Source organism: Pan troglodytes, chromosome 7, assembly GCF_028858775.2.
Source record: "Pan troglodytes isolate AG18354 chromosome 7, NHGRI_mPanTro3-v2.0_pri, whole genome shotgun sequence".
NCBI classification, from domain to species: Eukaryota; Metazoa; Chordata; class Mammalia; order Primates; family Hominidae; genus Pan; species Pan troglodytes.
The window spans coordinates 143,453,074-143,471,867 of NC_072405.2; the positions used below are offsets into that span (position 1 = coordinate 143,453,074).

The 18,794-nt window shown below is 50.8% G+C and overlaps 1 protein-coding gene across 2 annotated transcripts in view; it reads left to right on the forward strand.

Moving 5' to 3' along the window:
• The first annotated feature begins 832 nt into the window (after positions 1-832).
• CCN4 (cellular communication network factor 4) overlaps positions 833-18,794 on the forward strand; it is a 40,704-nt gene continuing 22,742 nt past the window's right edge. Inside the window, exon 1 of one of the 2 annotated variants that reach the window (XM_528234.9) lies at positions 833-1,102. In XM_528234.9, the coding sequence (XP_528234.2) occupies positions 1,034-1,102 (69 nt within the window). In that variant the 5' untranslated portion in view covers positions 833-1,033. The remainder of the gene's footprint in view (positions 1,103-18,794) is intronic. The other variant, XM_001139211.8, reaches the window with a different exon arrangement.

Consider the following 18,794-nt stretch of genomic DNA (forward strand, 5'->3'; position numbering starts at 1 on the left):
GCAAACAGCAAATGCGTTACCGTGGCTTTCACGTGTCATGAAGGTGATGCTGTAACCTGAGCCTCAGAGCTCATTTTATTTGTGAATTCCTATCATTTCTAGATGGGTGGACTGAAAGCCGCCTCTTTCGCTTGCAGCTAGGTAGAGGGGAGTGCAAGAGGGCAAATGAAAACCAGAAGTAGGGTTGGGCGCAATGCCTCACGCCTGTAATCCCAGAACTTTGGGAGGCTGATGTGGGCGGATTACCTGAGGTCAGGAGTTTGAGACCAGCCTGGCCAACATGGTGAAACCTCGTCTCTACTAAAAACACAAAAATCAGCTGGGTGTGGTGGCACATGCCTGTAATCTCAGCTATTCAGGAGGCTGAGGCAGGAGAATTGCTTGAGCCTGGGAGACAGAGGTTGCAGTGAGCAGAGATCGCACCACTGCACTCCAGCCTGGCCGACAGAGCGAGACTCTGTCTCAAAAAAAAAAAGAAAAGAAAAGAAAAAGAAAAAGAAAAGGAAAAAGAAAACCAGAAGTAGGAGCAGCCTGAAGAAATGACAGGGAGTTGATTTCCCACTGGGAGCCCTCTCAAAGCCCACACACCCGCCTGCCTGGGGTAACAGTATCTCCTCGGTCATCCTGCACCCTCCCACGCTCCCCCCTCCCTACAGTAGTGAAAGACCTAGGCAGGATGACCCCAGCTCCTCTGTGAGAATTTCACACCCTAGTGTGAAGTCATAGCCTTGTAACTTTCCCTTTAAGAACTGTCAGAGCTGGGGAGGCTGGCCAAGCTCAGGCTGGAGGTGGGGACAGAGGGAAGAAAAAAAAAAAAAAAAGAGAGAGAGGCAGGAAAAGTTTTTTCAGAGGAAAATGCAGGGTTTGTCCTTCACCCTGACGTCAGATCTTGCTTTAATAAAACCCCCCAAGGGCTGCGGAAGAGGCATATCTGGTGCTCCTGATGGGCCGGCCAGTCTGGGCCCAGCTCCCCCGAGAGGTGGTCGGATCCTCTGGGCTGCTCGGTCGATGCCTGTGCCACTGACGTCCAGGCATGAGGTGGTTCCTGCCCTGGACGCTGGCAGCAGTGACAGCAGCAGCCGCCAGCACCGTCCTGGCCATGGTGAGTCCTGCCTGGAGGGGCTCAGAGGGAGACCCAGCTCCCTTCCCTACTGGGTCCTGCTACATGGGGGCTGGTGGGCAGGATGAAAAGGGCCAGGAAGGTTTGGGGCTGGAAGGTGGCCACTTACAGGGCAAGGACAGAGCCCAGGGTGAGGAGTCAGCTGCCCAGGTTGGCTGAAGCTGGCAGGGTGAGGAGGACGGTGCGACACTTGGGGAAACAAACTGCACAGGTCCAGCCTGCCCTCTCTCCCCACCTGAAACAGTGCAGAAAGAACGGGACCCTCAGCAGAACTGGGAGTCAGGGGCCCGGGCTCCAGACCTGTCTTCGCCTAACCTGGCTGTGTGGCCTCGGGTGGGTCACTCACCCTCCCAGAGCAGCGTAAAGCGACGAAGTTGTTAGGTGACTTCTAGAGTCTCTGAGTTTGAAAACTCCAAGACTCCAAGCATTGGAGATGCTGCGAAGATGGGAGATGGAAAAAGCCAAAAAAAATTGGAAAGAAAAATGCCAGCTTTCAACAAAAGCTCCTTATTGAGCAAACAGTGCTCAGGGTGATGTCTAACCCCAACTGCTGTCACCTCCAGTCTGCACAGCCCTCTGCAGTCTGCAGAGTGTCCATACTTGGGTCCTGCCTATGAAGCCTGCTGTTCCAGGGTGGGGGTGATGTGGGCACCCCAGAGTCTCTCTCTCTTCCACCTGCACCCCAGGGTACACCAAGGGGAAGGGACAAAGGTCTGCACCTCCAAAAGCCAGGGGAGTCACATATGTGACCGTGTAGAGCCAGCCTGCTAGGGCCAGGCATGGTGAGGAAAAGGCAGAGGCAGGCAGTGCAAGGAGGGCAGGAGGTGGGTATCTGGCAGCTTCTGAGCCCCAGATTCCACAGCCCAGGGCAGGACCTGCTCCTGGCAGAACAGCCTAGAGACGGAGGGGTGATGGCAAAAGAGTGTTTATCCCCAAATGACACTGATGGCTTCCTTGGGGGTTAAGAAGCCCCCTTCACAGATGAGGAAACCGAGTGTTGGGGTTAAACCACTTGCCAGAATCAGACTCTAGGTCTGCTTCAGCCAGAACTGAGGCCGAGAGCCGACAGCAAACTGAGACCTGGGAAATAGGAATTCCTCTCAATGCCTCGGTGTGTGTAATGATGACGGGGAGTGGGTCTGTCTCATCTTGGTTAAATCCTCATGCCTGGCATGGTGCCTGACTATAGTTGGTTCAGAACCACCTTACCAGAAAGTTATCAGCTCCATTTCACAAATGAAAGAAATGGAAAGTGAGAGCAAGTAAAGGACTTGCCCAGGAGCTCCTCATTAATAAGTGGCCAGGGCCCAAACTTAGATCTTCTGATGCCAATTTCTAACCATTCCTACTTAGGGGAAGCTGACTGTGTCCTACAGGAGTGCCCAGAAGGAGCTAAGTCACTGTTTATTTCGGCTCTGGGTATGGCTGCGCCTTTATTTGGGTATAGCTTTGCAGGTTGCCATGTCTGGGAGGGCAGGGAGTGGATGGAGAAAAGGTGAGCGTTTGAGAGAAGCCAAAGTCTGAGTGGGCAGAGGAGGCGGGAGGTTTAAGCATGAGTCCAAGTACGCTGGAGCCCCAGTCAGCTCCCAGAACAGCCGGTGCTGAGGAGGAGTGAAGGACAGAGCCGAGGACTCAGCCAGAGGAGACCAGCAAAGGAGCAGAGCGTGTGGAGGGACCCAGGGAGCAGGTTGGAGGGAAGGCTCCCAGGACCAGCACAAGGTACCTCTCTTCTAGGCAGCCCGTGCCTGGGGAACCCAGACCACCCACCCCATGCTTGTTTCATGATTTAGATGCTTCTGGGACAGAGGTGTGCACGGCACTGGAGTTCTCAGGATGTCCTGAAAGCCCCGCCCCCTGTGTGGGCTGTGAGACTGATAGAAACGAGCTGGACTCCACTCGGAAACCAGCCTTGTTTCATAGCCAAATTCCATACATGCTCATCCTCCCGAATGAATATGCAAAGGGAGCACATGTCCAACCAGGGTCCCAGTGAGATCTTAATGGAAAAAATGGTTGTAAATGTTCATATTGAAGAAAATGCATGTGAGAATTGCCAAGAAAGCTTTGAGGAAGTAGAGTTACAAGGGGGACTTCTCTGGGAGATATGAAAGCACTCTGTAAAGATTCTGCAGCGGAAGGAGGAAGATGGCAGCCCAGAAGGAGATCAGCCGAGGAGGAAGGCACTGGAGTGATCTCAGGAACAGCCGAGTGTATTTGGGAATTTAATCTGTGCTAAGGGTGTATTGCAAATATGACTTACGTTTTCGTCTCCTTATTCTTTTCTTCTGCATTTGTTGAGCATGTCCGCCATGTGCTAAGAGAAAGGGACTCCATTTAATGTGCATTAGCAAGTACTGAGCCAACACACGTATAAGACCAACCTCAGTTCACCCAACAAACATTTATTAGGCACATTCTACAATTCCCATAACAATATTATTTAGCAAGTGCAATTATCCTCCTTAACAGATATGAAAACTGAGACTCGGAGAGGTTAAGTAATTTGTCAAAGGTCACACAGCTGGTAATCAGGGAAGCTGACATTTGAACCTTGGTCCAGCTCTTGGTAATGTAGCCTCCTGCCTCCCTGGTCCAAGGGCAGAAACCAGGGGCATGTAGTCCCTGCCCGACAGAGTTTACTGGCTAGTGGGGCAGGTGACAGGGGTAACGTCAGCCAGAGTAGAGGGGCTGGAATCAGGCTCTGCCACTGGCTGTGTCGGCCGCAGTAAGTCCCGTTGCACCTCAGACCTCACTTTCCTCGTGTGTTAATTGGGACTAACAGTCTCACCACACCAAGCTCCCTGCTGCTGAACGTGAAAATGTGCCTGAGGAAAACCTCTCAGAAGTGTGTAATTCAGCAAACGAATGCTGAGTGATAAAATCCTGGGCAAGCATTAGGCCTGTGGTGGTCTATGTATAGGTCTACAGGTAAAACCCACATCCTCCCTCCCGTATCAGTGCATGTGGGATGTGCATAGCTGCACTGTGTGTGTGTGGGGTGGGGTGTGTTTGTGAGAGGGTGTGTGGGGGTATGCGTATGGTGTGTATGTGGGGTGTGTGTGGTGTGTGTGTGTGGTGTGTGTGTATGTGTGTGTGCCTGTGTGGTGTGTGTGTGTGGGTGGTGGTGTGGGGGTGTGTGTGTGTGGGTTTGTGTGGTGTGTGTGTGGTATGTGTGTGGGGTGTGTGTGTGTGGTGGGGGGTGTGGTGTGTGTGGAGCGTGTGTGTGGTGTGTGTGGGGGTGTGTGTGGTGTGTATGTGGTGTGTGTGGGGGGGTGGTGGTATGGAGGGGTGTGTGGGGTGTGTGTGGTGTGTGGGGTGTGTGTGTGTGGGTTTGTGTAGTGTGTGTGGTATGTGTGTGTAGTATGTGTGTGGGGTGTGTGCGTGTGTGCGTGTGTGGTGGGGGGTGTGGTGTATGTGGTGTGTGTGTGGTGTGTATGTGGTGTGTGTGTGGAGGGTGTGTGTGGTGTGTGTGGGGATGTGTGTAGTGTGTGTGTGGTGTGTGTGTGGCGTGTGTGGTGTGTGGGGGGTGTGTGCAGTGTGTGTGGTGTGTTTGTGGGGTATGTGCCTGGGGTGTGTGGGGGGAATGTGTGGTGTGTGTGTGTGGTGTTTATTGTGTGTGGTGTGTGTGGTACGTGTGTGTGTGGTGTGTGTGGTACGTGTGTGTGGTGTGTGGTGTGTGTGTTGAGTGTGTTTGTGGTGTGTTTTTGTGTGTGTATGTGTGTGGTGTGTGTACTGTGTATATGGTGTGTTTGTGTGTGTGGTGTGTGTGTGGTATCTGTGTATGTGTGTGGTGTGTGTGTTCAGTGTGTATGTGGTTTGTGTGTGTGTTGTGTGTGTGTGGTGTGTGGTATGCGTGTGTATGCATGGTGTGTATGTGTGTGGTGTGTATTATGTATGTAGTGTGCTTGTGTGTGTGTGGTGTGCGTGGTGCTTGTGCGTGGTGTGTGTATGGTGTGAGCATGTTTGTGGTGTGTGTGTGTTGAGTGTGTATGCGGTGTGTTTATGTATGTGGTGTGTGTGGTATGTGGTGTGTGTGTGTGAGGTGTGTGTATGGTGTGTATATGTGTGTAGTGTGTGTCTGTTGAGTGTATATGTGGTCTGTTTTTGTAGTGTGTGTGGTGTGTGTGTGTTGAGTGTGTATGTGTTGTGTTTGTGTGTGTGGTGTGTGTGTGTGTGAACCTTGTGTTTGGGTGTGAGATACAAACTCATTCTCGGCTTCCAGAAGCAACTGCAGAATCATGTGGGTCAAGTGTATGGCAAAATATCCCCTTTAGAAAACAGAGAATGTGAACAATATGTCTTTTCACACCTCCTGTTTACAGTTGGAATCTGAGTGAAGATTTCAAACCCCATCCAGGCCCCACACCCCCAACTCCCCACCCAGAGCCTCTTTGGGCTCCCTGAGGCCCCTGCTGCCAGCTCAGGGCCCCTCCAGCCGACAGTTTATCTTGGATGCTGGCACGAGGACGGCACTGAAAGGCATTTCCCCCTCGGCATGGCATTTGGAGAAGGAGTGGGCACGGGAACAGGCCTCCGCCCAACCAGCTCCTTGAGAGACAAAACGCTACCTTGTGGGCTGCGCAGCACTCCTGGCTCCACAGCAAGCCCCGCCAACCACCCCCAGGTTTTAGAAAAGGCTCCGGCCCTGTGCCAGCAAAGCACCCACATGCCAGGAGGCTGCCCTCGGCTTTGTATAAACAGCAACCCAGGGATCTTCCCAGGAACCTCAGCCATCCTCTGGGCAGCAGGGAGGTAAACTCCAAGGGAGGTGGGCTCTGATATGGAAGCAAGGGTGGCGAAGCAGCCATGGTCCAGGTGGGTTCCTGGGAGGGGCTGAGAAGGGTGCCAACCACAACCAGGAAGCAAAGCGAGCCAGCCAGGGTCACCGTGGAGGTTTCAAAGCAAGGCTTCAGCACAGCTGTCCCCTCATTCAAGGACACTGTGGTGGGCCCTGCATCCCTGTGATGTGGATGGTGGCAAGGGTTCACACTGAGCATGTGTCCACTCTACTCTGGGCACAGTGCCCTTTTGCTCACACCTATGAGGCAGTGGTGTTGCTGTAATCTAGACCAGCCAGTCAGTAGCCACGTGCGGCAGGAGGCCACTCAGCACTTGAAATGAGGCTGGTCCCAGCTGAGATGTTACGGAAGCATAAGATACACCATTGATTCCAGAGACATGGTATGAATGTGAGAGCGCAATATTCCCATTAATAATTTTTATATTAACTCCATATTGAGATGATAATATTTTGAATATACTGGGTTAAACAAAATCTATTATTCCACTAAACTTCATCTGTTTCTTATTACTTTTTAATACCGCTACTAGAAAATGTAAAATTTCATCTATGGCTCTTATTGTATTTTACTAGATAGTGTCGGCCTAGAAAGACACAAGTGTGCCTAAGGCTATGATAACAGGTAAGGAGGGAGAAATGCCGAGGGTTCTAATCCCAGTGTCTCCACTTACAGGCTGTGTGCCCTCAGGTAAGTAGCCCAGCTTTTCTGAGCCAGGATCATCTCTGTATAAAGGAATATATTAACATTAGTACTATTGGCTTGTTAAGGGTGTTGAATGGGGAATGAAGCAGACACAAAGCCCACAAGGCCCCAGAACACCCAAGGGAAGGATTCTATTGTTCCAATAGCAGGGCAGAGGGATTCCAACTTGAGTGGATGCACCAGCTGCAGGCAAGGCCCTATCCAATGAGCAGGGGTTTATAAAGACCTCAGGCTCAGCACCAGGTGGCTAGGAGGAGGGGCAGGCTGAGGGGCAGGCTAATGGGCAGGCTGTCCTGGCTCAGTGCTGGGCATGTGTTCTAAAGATCCCACAGATTCTACAGCCTGGCCAGCTTACCTGGCACATTTAGAGGGTCAGTGAACACTTTTGGGTTATTATGTAGGAGAAAGAAATGATGATGATGATGATGGTGGTGGTGGTGGTGGTGGTGCCTGTAGGTGAGATGTGTATCTTACTAACCTGAGTCAGGATGACCTGGTCCCTCAATGCCAACTGTGAGTTTCTGAGCCTATTTCCTTTTTCCATGGACCCCAACAGACCCAACTATATGCCCAGCCACTTCCAGTTTCTAGAGGTGTGGTGGTGAGTGGTCTCTCTGTGTTTAAACTGGAGGATGGTTCCAGTGTGGAACAGAGGTTTATATTAGCAGAGCGGGGTATGTTTAGGACTCAGAGGGGGAAGCTCGGAGAACATGGGAGATGGTGAAAAACATGTTCTGGAACCCTGAACCAGAATTCCTACAAAGACCTCACCCTCACACATCTGCACATTAACCAGCACCCTGATGATTGTTATGTATACTTGATTTCAAACACCAGTGACTGAGATAGACTCTAGTCTCTCCCCTAGCTCTGACATTCCATTAACCAGTCAGCTCCCCTCCTCCTCCTCTCTATGAAAGAAGGAAGAGAGACAGAGTCAAGGGAGAAGAGACTGCCTTGCAAGTGTGAACGATGGGCATTCCAGGGGATGCGATAAAATCTGAGCCCGCCCACCCCACGGTCTCCAATCTGGAGGCAAGTTCAGGCTTGGGGCTTTGAGTGTGGATCTGCTAAGTCTTGATTAGGGGTAGGGGGTAGGGTGAGAGAAAATGAAAGCCCAGGCCCAAAGGAAAGGAAGGGAGGGGTCCACCCTGCAGCTCTAGGAATCCTGCTCTGAGTCTGGGAGTGGAGAAAGGCATGTGTGCTATGAGCCTGCCCATGACTGGGAGGGGATGAAGGCGGGTAATTCTAAGAGTAGGGGAATATCCTGAGAGAGCAGGGACTCATACCCCTGCCCTCAGAGCAGAACAGCAGACTCCTTGCCTAGAGAGCTAGAAAACCAGGGGGAAATAGCTCCTGCTGTGTGGCTTTAGGCAAGCCACTTGCCTTCTCTGTGCTCACTTTCTCATCTTGAAAGTGAGGAGATTGGACTTGATCCCAAAGCTGGCTTCCAGCTGGAGCTGCCATATATTCCAAGAGTCCACTCATTCATTCATCGGGCAGATCCATCATTTAACAAGCAGCAGGGGAGCTCACACTGCTGCTTCTCTAGAAAGGGGTTGTCGGCACCCAAAATGTATGTCCCTTGCTCTAGGTGTCTATTTAGATGTGCTTTGTCCCTCTTACAGTGTCCAAAAATATTATCCTTTCAGCCCACGTCTCTTTTGTCAATCCTCAAAGTGTAGCTGTGTTTCTGGCCCACAGCAGCCTCATAAAACTGAAAATCACATCAGCACCTGGACGTCCGAGGGGTCCCACCATCTCAGTGGTTTCCCAATTAGGCCCTCTCCCTGCTCTTCCTACACAAGCCTGTTTTCCCAGTCTCTTCCTTTGGTTCTTCTCCCATTCACCTTCTTTTCTACTTCATGAGCCTTGCTGTCAAATACTCCTGAGTTCCGCCTCTGTGCACACGGCCAAGCTGTTCCTTTGCTCTGAAATGCCTTCCCCATCCTTCTCTGATTCATGAAATTGAAGCCATCTGAACTGGTGGCCTCCTCCAAATGGAGCTGCAGACATCCTCCTGTGGGCACCCATGGGTTCTTGTTCTTGCCCACGTGGAAGGAAACACGTCGCCCAGCTGGGACTCTCTGCTGGCCTTGCCCTGTGTTTGAGCCACCCTCCCTCCTCCCCCTACCCTCCTGCAAAGCCAAGCCCTTTGTCGCTTCCTGACCACCTGTGCCCTCAGGCCCCAGGGCCTTTGCACATGCTGTGCCCTCTACCAGGCTTGCCCATACATCTTCCCTGCTCTGTTGCTCTGTCACTGTCTATGCCTGCATATTGCAGGTGCTCACGGTGTACTTCCTGATAGGATGAATTAAAGCAAGAACCAGACCTGGCATGGGCTGGGGAGAATATGTGTATAGGAGATGGGGGAGGCTGGGAGGGAACACCACTGATTTTTTTGAAGTGGAAGCTTCATGCTGGGGAGGAAAAGGAGGGAATTTGGCAAGAGGGCCTGGACTCAACTGCTAAGAGGACTGAGTGGCAAGCGGCAGCTTACGGGCTTGGTTCTGGAGCAAGGACAGAACGAGGAGTCAGGAGACTGGGGTCTCTGCAGGCTCTGCCTGCATCTCTGAGCCTCAATGTCTTTATGTGAAAAAGGAAACAAGAAGAACGCCCCTCTGCTCATGCTTGTGCTCTAGACAGGGTAGTGCGGTGGTGAAGAGGAGGCGGGCAGCACACAGCCTGTGTCAAGAGCCAGCTCCACCACATCCCAGCCCCAAGCCCTTAAATTTCCTGGGTCTCAGTTTCTCACCTGTAAAATGGATGTGAATGCCTGTGTCACAGAGACCTTAGGACTCAGAAAGAGGACTTAGAAAGAGGTTGGGTGTGGAGCATGTGTCGAGAAGGGGCTTGGAGGAGCCATAATTAAACAGGGAATATCAAGCTGCTTTGAGATTAGACAGTGTTGTCTCATGGTCCTTTTGGGAGCTCATGGATAACAGAGCTGGCAGGCGCTGCGTGGAGTGAGATTGCAGCCACCTGTCTTCCCAGCCATGCTATTTGTATTTAAATCTGTCGCCTACATACACATGCACACACGCATACACAGGCACGCATGCCAGTTGACTTCCTTGACAGCTGTTTCTGGCCCTGTGCTCCAGTGGCCAAGTCCTGATGCTTGCAAACTTTGGCTCTTAGATGATCAAAGAGCCAGCCCTTGTTGGGCCCTTAGTGTGAGCCAAGGCCCACGGCGAGCCCCTTCCCACAGGTCTCATCTGATGCTCACGAGAGCCCTATGTGGCAGGAGCTCCTATCAGCCTCATTTTAAAGAGGAGAAAACTGAGGCGCCGAGAGTTTTACGCACTTCCATGGCATGCAAGGTTCAGAACACCACCGTGTGCCCCAAGCAGGCTGCCCAGACCAGCTCCTAGGGGTATCCTTGTGTGTCAGTCCCTTAGGCCAGTTCTGTTTCTCCCCATCTGAGCCAGGGATCCAGTGCAGGAGGAGGGAAGGGAGATGGAGTCATGCTCTGGGCGGTGGAGGGAGGACAAATAGACTTTATCCCCTGCTTTATTTCCCTGATCCACGAACCATTGCCAGATGTGGAAGGCCCACAGTGATCCCTTCATCCCAGCCTGCTCTTGTTACAGAGAAAGTGACTTGTCCAAGGCCACCAGCTTCAGCATGGGGACTGGAGCCCAGGGCCTCTCCCCTCCAGGGAAGGAGCTCAGGAGACTGGAAGACTATCCCCACTACCCCATCTGGCAGATGCCCACTCTGCCCTTGTAGGTGGAACAAGCCCGAGCTCAATGACAGCAAAGAGCTTCATTCTTCCACCCGTGTCTGTGTTCGCTGTGGCTCCAGGGCTGGCCCCCTCCATGGTCACCCCATAGCCACCGCCAAGCCCAGGCCTGGAACATGAAAGGCCCTCGGTTACATTTGGTTATTTGAATGAACTGGACAGTGGGCAAGAACGAGGTGCCTTAGAGGTCGCTGGAGGAGGATAGGACCTGGAGTCAAAACAGCTGACTGTGTCATTTTCTTGTTGTGTCTCAACCTTTTTGGGTCTCAGTTTCCCATCTGTCAAATTGGGGCCATCAATGCTGACCTCATGGGGTTGTTTTGATGATCAGGAAACTGACTTCAGGAAAGACCACTGCCTTCCCCAGGGGAGGGAGCACGCATCCTCTGTCCTGGGCCCCTGACTGCCATCTCTGTGTCCTTGAACACTAAGCCCTAGCAACATGGCCCACTGGTCATCACGTGTCATGCCACGTTGCTTCTGCCTGCACACCCCTGCTCATGTCGTCCCCAGCTTCAATGCCCTCTCTGCCCTCCCTCTCGTCAATTTCCACTCATCCTTTAGGATTCAGTGCAAATGTCTGCTCCTCTAGGGAGCGCTCTCTGCTCCTACTCCCAACCCCATGCCCTTTCCCCTCTTCATCTCACCCTCGTAGCCCTTACCTAGACTATGCTAAGTTACCTTATAGTATGGCCCTTAGGTGTGAAGCCTTAAGAAATGGATGCTTTGAGTCCCAGGGCTGAGGTTCAAACCTCAACGTTGCCATTTGCTAGTGGCTTTGGAAAAATTATCTGACCTTTACCTTTTTGTGACTCAGTTTGCTCATCTAACAAATGAGGAAGCTAATAATAAAAGCAGCCTGCCTCTTAGGATAATCACAAGGATTAAATTACTTACTTAAAATGTAGATGATCTTGATTCAAAGAAACCATCTGTTAAAAAAAATTATTTGGGAGAGTGCAATCTGAATGTGGACTGGGTATTAACTAGAAAAAGTTACAAAATTGTAACTAATTTATTGGTGTGATAATTGCATGGGGGTTACATTTTTCCCAAAAATTCCTCATAATTTAGAGACACACTGGAGAATTTCAGGTAAAATCTCAGGCTGTCTAGGATTCGCTAGATTTTTAAGAATAAAAAAAGCATACGGCCAGGTGTGGTAGCTCATGCTTGTAATCCCAGCACTTTAGGAGGCTGAAGTGGGTGGATCACTTGAGGTCAAGAGTTTGAGACCAGCTTGGCCAACATGGTGAAACCCCATCTCTACTAAGAAATGCAAAAATTAGCAGGGCCTGGTGGGAGGCATCTGTAATCCCAGCTACTAGGGAGGCTGAGGGACAAGAATCACTTGAACTCTGGAGGCAGATGTTGCAGTGAGCCGAGATCACACCACTGCACTCCAGCCTAAACGATACAGTCAGATTCAGTCTCAAAAAAAAAAAAAAAAAAAAAAAAAAAAAAAAAACAACCATACATGTGTGGGGAAAATGGAAGGAACAAGACCAACTAAGTGTTGATAATTATCAAAGCTGCCGATGCGTATGTAGGGTTCGTTATATTATTCTCTCAACTTGGGTGAATATTTAAATATGTCTCTAGCAAAGAACACAGTTTAAATTTGTGTACAGTATTCAGTGTTTTTTGTTGTGGTTTTCTCACTACTCTCTAAAACTGTGAGAACATTCAGCATTCTTTCCCCTGCTCAGTAAGCAGGTCTTGTGCAGTTAAATGAAAATGATGTATTTTACCCTTGATGTTTTGTTAAAATGACTGAAAATGGGAGAAAACCAAAAGGAGTAGCTCCCGATGAAAAGACCCTTAAGTTCTTCACCTCCCTGGACAAACAGGGTTATCATATAGTGGGCAGGCCCTTATAAAAATGTCATGAGCCATCTACGGCTCTTGGGCTGTAGTTTTTGACCTTTATAATGCGGTTGCCTGTTTTATGTTCCTGTCTCCTTGGAGGCTGGACGTTCTCAGAGGCTTTGTCTCTGACACTGGCCACTGCATGTGGGACTTAGTAGATGCTTTATATACAGATTGACACATGAGTGAATGCATGAGTGAACACATGGACTAGGGCTCGTTATCTGGAAAAAAAACCTGGCTTCTTGCCCCTTGTACCCTCATCATGTAAAGTTGACTTTCCCCGCCTGCATGTTCATAAAACCAATTAGTAGAAAATCTCGAAAACCTTCTACATCCCATAACATGCAGCCTGGCCAACAACTTTCTGGAAACCACCCTTGGGAGATTCTGGGCAGTGCGGTGGGGGAAGGAGGAGGATGTACCTGGCTCAGACACCTTTCACGGGTTTGGAGCTAAGAGCTTTCAAAGAAGGTGATCTACCCAGGACCACTGTCCCAGGCCCCACTTGAAGGGGAGCCCCCACCAGGGCCCGGGATACAGGTGCCTAGGGGTGCAAGTGCCGGAGGTGTTGGGAAAAGAGGTGTCTGTTACCTGTGGCTGACTCAGAGGCACCCAATGCGCTTTGAAACAAGCGTGGGGAAGACATGGGCACCGGCCAGGCCTGTATTCTCTCACGGTCCCCAGGGCTTCTCTTTTCAGCAAAGCAGTGAACAGAAGCTGCTTCCAGCAGGACAACCCTGTCCTGAAAGCTCCCGGGCCCAGCTAGGGCCGGCTCCGGCCATTCCTGCCTCAACCCTGCCCCCTGGTGGAGTATCTAGGTGCGGCCTCCGAAACAGGGCAAGCCAAGGCCTCCGACCGTCCACACTGCTCACGGAGCACTTGCCCAGGGTGTGCCAGGCGCAGTGCCGCGCACCCAGGAGGCGGGAAAGGGCAACCCGTCCCTGAGATTCCCCACAAGGGCTCCTCACTCCTCTTCTGGGGGCCCTTGGCAACCTGGGCTCAATTCCACTGCTATCTTCCCAGGGGATGAGGACCCTGCCTTGTTCATCTGAACAGCAGGCACATGGTAGACGCTTGGTACATGTGTGTGATGGGCGGGTGGAGGGAAGAACGAATGAATGAGGGAGCCGTGCAGCAAGGTGATTACAAGTAAGGGTTCTGCAGGGACACTCTGGGTCAATAGACCACCTTCCAGCTGTGAGATCTTGAGCAAGATTCTTGAGCTCTTGGAGCCTCATTTTCCTCATCTGTGAACTAGGGATGACACTAATAATGGCTCATTAAGGCGGCTGGAGGATGTTGACATCACCATCATTTTAAAAATGAAGAAACAAGCTCACAGCAGGTGAGCACGGCTCCAGATCCCAAAGCTGGGAGTGGCAGGAGGTTGGGTAATTGTCAAATGGGGTCCCCTCATTGCAGATGACGTGCCCTTTCTGCAAATTCCATGCCCTGTTCACAATAAACTGCACACACTCTTAGAAGAGAAAGGGATCTATCTCCTTCATCAAACGGGACGCTTCAGGTATCCTGGGCAGTCCATCCCACTGCTGCTAGCCTCCCACGTTCTGCTCCTATGCCTATTGCTAAGCATTTTTGTAAAAATGAAGTAATACTGATATGCAAACGCCTACCTACTGATAACCCTGTTTGTCCAGTGGGGTTAAGGACTTAGGGGTCTTATCGTCGGGAGATACTCCTTTTGGTTGTCTCTCATTTTTCAGTCATTTTAAAATATCAAGGATAAAATACATCATTTTCACTTAACTGCACAAGACCTGCTTACAGAGCAGTTGTGTCACCCTGATGAATCACAGAATGCGGTATGTTCTGCAGGTCTGCGTGAACTGCTGTGTGAAAGCAGCTTAGCAGTGTCGGTGGGTAATGAACATGGGTGTGGGTTGTACAAAAGTCAGATGTTAAAAAAGGAAGATGGTCTAAAATCTCCACGCTTTTCTCTTATCCCTGCCCAATGTTCTAAGGCAGTGGTTCCTATTTCTGTAAAATTCCCAAGGGTTGCTGGTCAAAGTACGGATTCCAGCCTTCAGCCTAGAGAAACTTAAGGCGAATATTCAAAGAGGGATCTAGGAATCTGGTTTTTATCACTCTGTCACCCAGGCTGGAGTGCAGTGGTGCAATCTTTGCTCACTACAGCCTCTGTCTCCCAGGTTCAAGCAATTCTCCTGCCTCAGCCTCCTGAGCAGCTGGAACTATAGGCATGTGCCACTACATCCAGCTAATGTTTGTATTTTTAGTAGAGACAGGGTTTTGCCATGTTGGCCAGGCTGGTCTCGACCTCCTTGACCTCGAGTGATCCACCTGCCTCAGCCTCCCAAACAGCTGGGATTACAGGTGTGAACCACATGCCTGGCTGAGGAATCTGTATTTTAACAAGTTTCACAGGCCAGTGATTCTGAAACTTTGGGGCATTCAGAACCACCTGGAAAAAATCCCAATGCCCAGGCTCCTCCCAGGCCCCTTAGGTTGGGATCTCTGAGTAGAGTGTCCATTAAAGCCTCAGGGTGGTTGTACTTTGCAGTAAAGTTTGGAAATCAGCATCCTAGTACCTGGGTAGCTAGGAGGGGTTGCTGAGGAGGGAGGGGTATGGCAGGAGGAGTCTCAGTGGGGTGGGTGGGGCCTGGTGGGCTCAGAGGCTGCAGCAGGCAGAAGTGAGCAGGACCAGGCTGTGCCTGAGCAAGCCCTGGGCATCTTGCCAGCAGAAGCACCGCAGAGTGGCCACCACCTCTGTCTTCCCCATAAACATAGTGTTATCTGCAGAGTCTATTTCCAGAAGTACATCATGAAAGAGACTTTTATGTGAACATCTGCAATTTGGAAATCCCAAGGCTATTTTGGTTTGTTGTTGTTCTTGTTTGTTTGTTTTTGTTTTTGTCTTTTTTTTTCCCCTCCTCTGGCCTTCCCTAGACAACATTCTCCTTGACTTACTATCTTTTCTCCTTTTTGCCTTCTTGGCTTCCGTTGTTGGACAGAATAATGTAGGCTCCATATGACAGTGTGTTTGCAAAGATTATTTTCTCCATCTGCGGAACAGGCCCAGTCACCCAGCTCAGGTAGCTCATGGTGGGTAAGAAGATAGCCATCAGGGCTCCCTGGGGACTCTACAGGATAGGATATGGGGCAGGCTCCTGCCTGTGGCTGGGGAAAACAGGAATAGCTTCCAATCCCCAAGGAAAATGAGAGCCTGGTAGAAACCTCAGAGGGTCCCAGGGGCCCAAGCAAGCATCCTGGGGTTCGAGGATGAGCCCCAGCCCCCAGAAGGAAAGTACTGTTGTTGAGATCCTACAGAAGCCTCTGGAAAATGTGCAGGCCTATTTTTGTATTGTTTAGCTGCAAAAAGATTCCTCTAAACGTTCATATTCTACTAATTACCTCTCTCTCCCAAACCCAGGCAAGCCAAGCAAATAGGTATTTGTTTTGCACAAATACCCATTGCTTACACAGAAATGGGTTTATCGTTTTTATTTTGACAAAGGCCATACTCTCATTGTCCACTAAAGATAAGGGCCAGGTGTGGCTTAGGGGCCCAAGCTCCCGGGCTTCTTCACCGCACAGCACCACAGGTGCGGCATGGGAGTCCCACCAGCAGCCAAACCAGGGTACTAGAGGCTGGGATGATACAGCTGGGTTACCTATGGAGCCACAGCTCTGACCCAGAGGTGCTACACATTTCCTTCAGGATGTGTTGATGTTCTGGACCAACAGAGACACCCCCAGAAAGGCCCCAGACCAACCACTCAAGGTCAACACACATACGTGCCCCAGATATTCCCCCAGTGACTCCCCATCATGACGGGCCTGGGTGCACTGAGGAGGTCCCCAGGCAGCAGGAAAGGGTGGGGCTGGTGGTACCTGGGCCCTTGGATGACTCCGCAAGCGGATGTGCAAGGAATGGGGAGTTGAGAGCCCACATAGGATGCACAGACAGAAGGTGGTGTGGGAAACTCTCATCTCCCTTCTCTGGCTGAGATGCTTCCCCCACTCCTTTTCTTGGGGGGTGGAAAAAGAGAACCATTCAGTGAAAAGAGCTGTGAACCAAAGCAAAGGACAGGTAGAGATGTCATGCCATCCTGGATGTTGAAGGAGGCTGATGGTGTGTGCGCATGTGTGTGTGTATGACAGAGAGAGAGAGAGAGAGAGACCCTACACTGGCCTTCCAAGCAGCTGAAGCCCCAGTGAGTAGCCTTCGAGGGATGCTCAGGGGATGAGCTGCCTCAGCCTGCCTGGGGCCGAGGGAGGCTGCCAGTGGATGGGCACAAGGTGCCAGGGATCACACTGGAATTAAGGTCCCAGAACTAACTGGGAGGTTCTAAGATGTGACCTCGCCACCCCTACACTCCAAGCCACTGCCAGGGGGTTCTTGGACAGGCTTTTTCATTAGAAGCTGATATCATTCACTGTATATGCCACCAGCCCAGGAGGAGTGAAAGCCGCCATGGCACCATGCACCTCCAGTTGATCAGGGCCCCAGAGCAGCTTTGGAATGGAGCAGGAAGGCAGGAAGGAAACTATGGCTTCACTCAGGGAGAGGTGGAGACTGTAAGCACAGGCTTAGAGTCAAGCACTTCAGACTACTAGAGTCCTTCTGCCGTTCCCTGCTCATGCAGGGACAGATTGGGTAAAGGAGTTCTAAGATGACTCACAGCGTTAAGAGTCACCGGCTCTCCAGAAGAAGTTCTGGCCATGAGGCCCCTCCCAACCCTCACTCTTCAGCAATGAGCATCATTTGTTGTCTCTGGAAGCTGAGTGCTCACGCACTAGACCACCTGAATGGCAGCTTAGGCTGGACTTCGGGGGAGAAGCAGGGCAGTGGGCCGTTATCAGCTCATTTTTGGCAGCAACAAGAACCCTGAAGGGACAGGTACCCCCACATGGGGATCCAGCCATGTCCCAGGATCCCAAAGCCTCTCCTTGAGCTCCCAGCCCCCATGAAATATTTGTTTTGCTCAAGATCTGATGGGAGCATGTCCCCAAAATTCACATGTGCACAGTGTTCCCTGTGCAGTGATCAGAGGCAGAAGAGTTAGTGGCTCGAAAACTCTGGACAAGGCAGACCTTGGTTCCATCCCTGACTACCTGACCTGTGTGGCCTTGCACAAGACATTAACCTCTCTGTGCCTCTGTGTTCTCACTGCTCAGGGGAACATTAGCAGACCTGCCTTGTGATTTGTTAGGGGATTATATGAGATAGTGCAAACAAAGTTCTCCCTATAGAATGAGCCCTCACTCAAATCTTAGGTATGTTGATTGTAAGGGCCTGTGAGTTTGTGCATGCAGGGGAACAGATGGGCGGCATGTGGTTTCTGCCTTCAAAGGATGGCAGATTAGTTGGGGAAATGAACATTCACTCATGTATTCATCCTATCAACAGATGCTTATTGACACCTACTATGTGTCAGGCTTTGTGAGGCTTGATGTCCCTCTACAACTGCCAGCCCAAATAATTGTCTAGCTTCTTCTTGATTACCTCCACTGATGGTGCACTCACTACCTTTCAGCTGTTTTTTTTTTTTCATCAGAAAATTCTCCCTCATGTACAGTAGTGGGAAAAACATTAACTGAAACAGATCTAGATTCAAATCCAAGTTCTGTCACTTACTAGGTGTTGGGCATAAGCAAGCCACTTTACTGATCTGTTAAATGGGAATAATAATACCAGTCACTGTGCAGAAGACAAATGAGATCAGCCAGAGTCACTGAGGGATAGGGCAAGACAGTCCCCAAGTGGTCATCAGAGTGATGGTTTGCAATGGATGTACCAGCAGGAGGAATTCCAGCTGTGACCTCATATGAAGCTCACTTCCAGTCACTTGGGAGCTAAGCAATGGTAGCAATGCCGTTTTACAGAGGAGAAGACAGGCTCAGAAAGTGAACTCCCAGAGTAACATGAACAGTGACAAAGCCTGGACTGGATACAGTGTGGTGTTTCTAAAACACAAATCTAACCCTGCCGTCCTCCTGCTAAAATCCTTCAACAAACCATTCTTCCAGACCTCAGCCCAAACCAAGGCATTCAAGGTCTTCCTTGATGTATGCTGCGCCTTGAACCCATCCTCATCCATCCTAGCCTTCACCTCCTCCTGCCTCCACCCTGCACCCTACACCAGGCTCTGCAGGCCCCAGGCCCTGGCACATGTTGCCAGCTCAGTGCCTGTGCACTTGAGGGTCCTTGTGCATTGGGTACCCTCTCCTGCTTCCTCACTGATCTATTCCCACCCCCTCTTCAAAACCCGTTCCCAATGCCTCCTGTCTTGGGAAGCCCTCTTCAGCCCCAGCACACACACAGCCCAGCCACTCCCCTGTCATCCCACAGGCAGGTCTGCTTCGTTCTCACACTGCATCCCCAGCACCTAGTGCTACACCTGGCACAATATAAAAGCTGACTACAGGTGTGGTGAATAAATAAATGAAAGGGAGAATGAATAAATGAGTGGATGCCATTGTTATAGCATTGATTGCACTGAATTGCAATCATTATTTATGTGTCTGTTGGCCTCACTAGGTGGGGAGCCAGTCAGGGGCTCTGTCTTAGGCA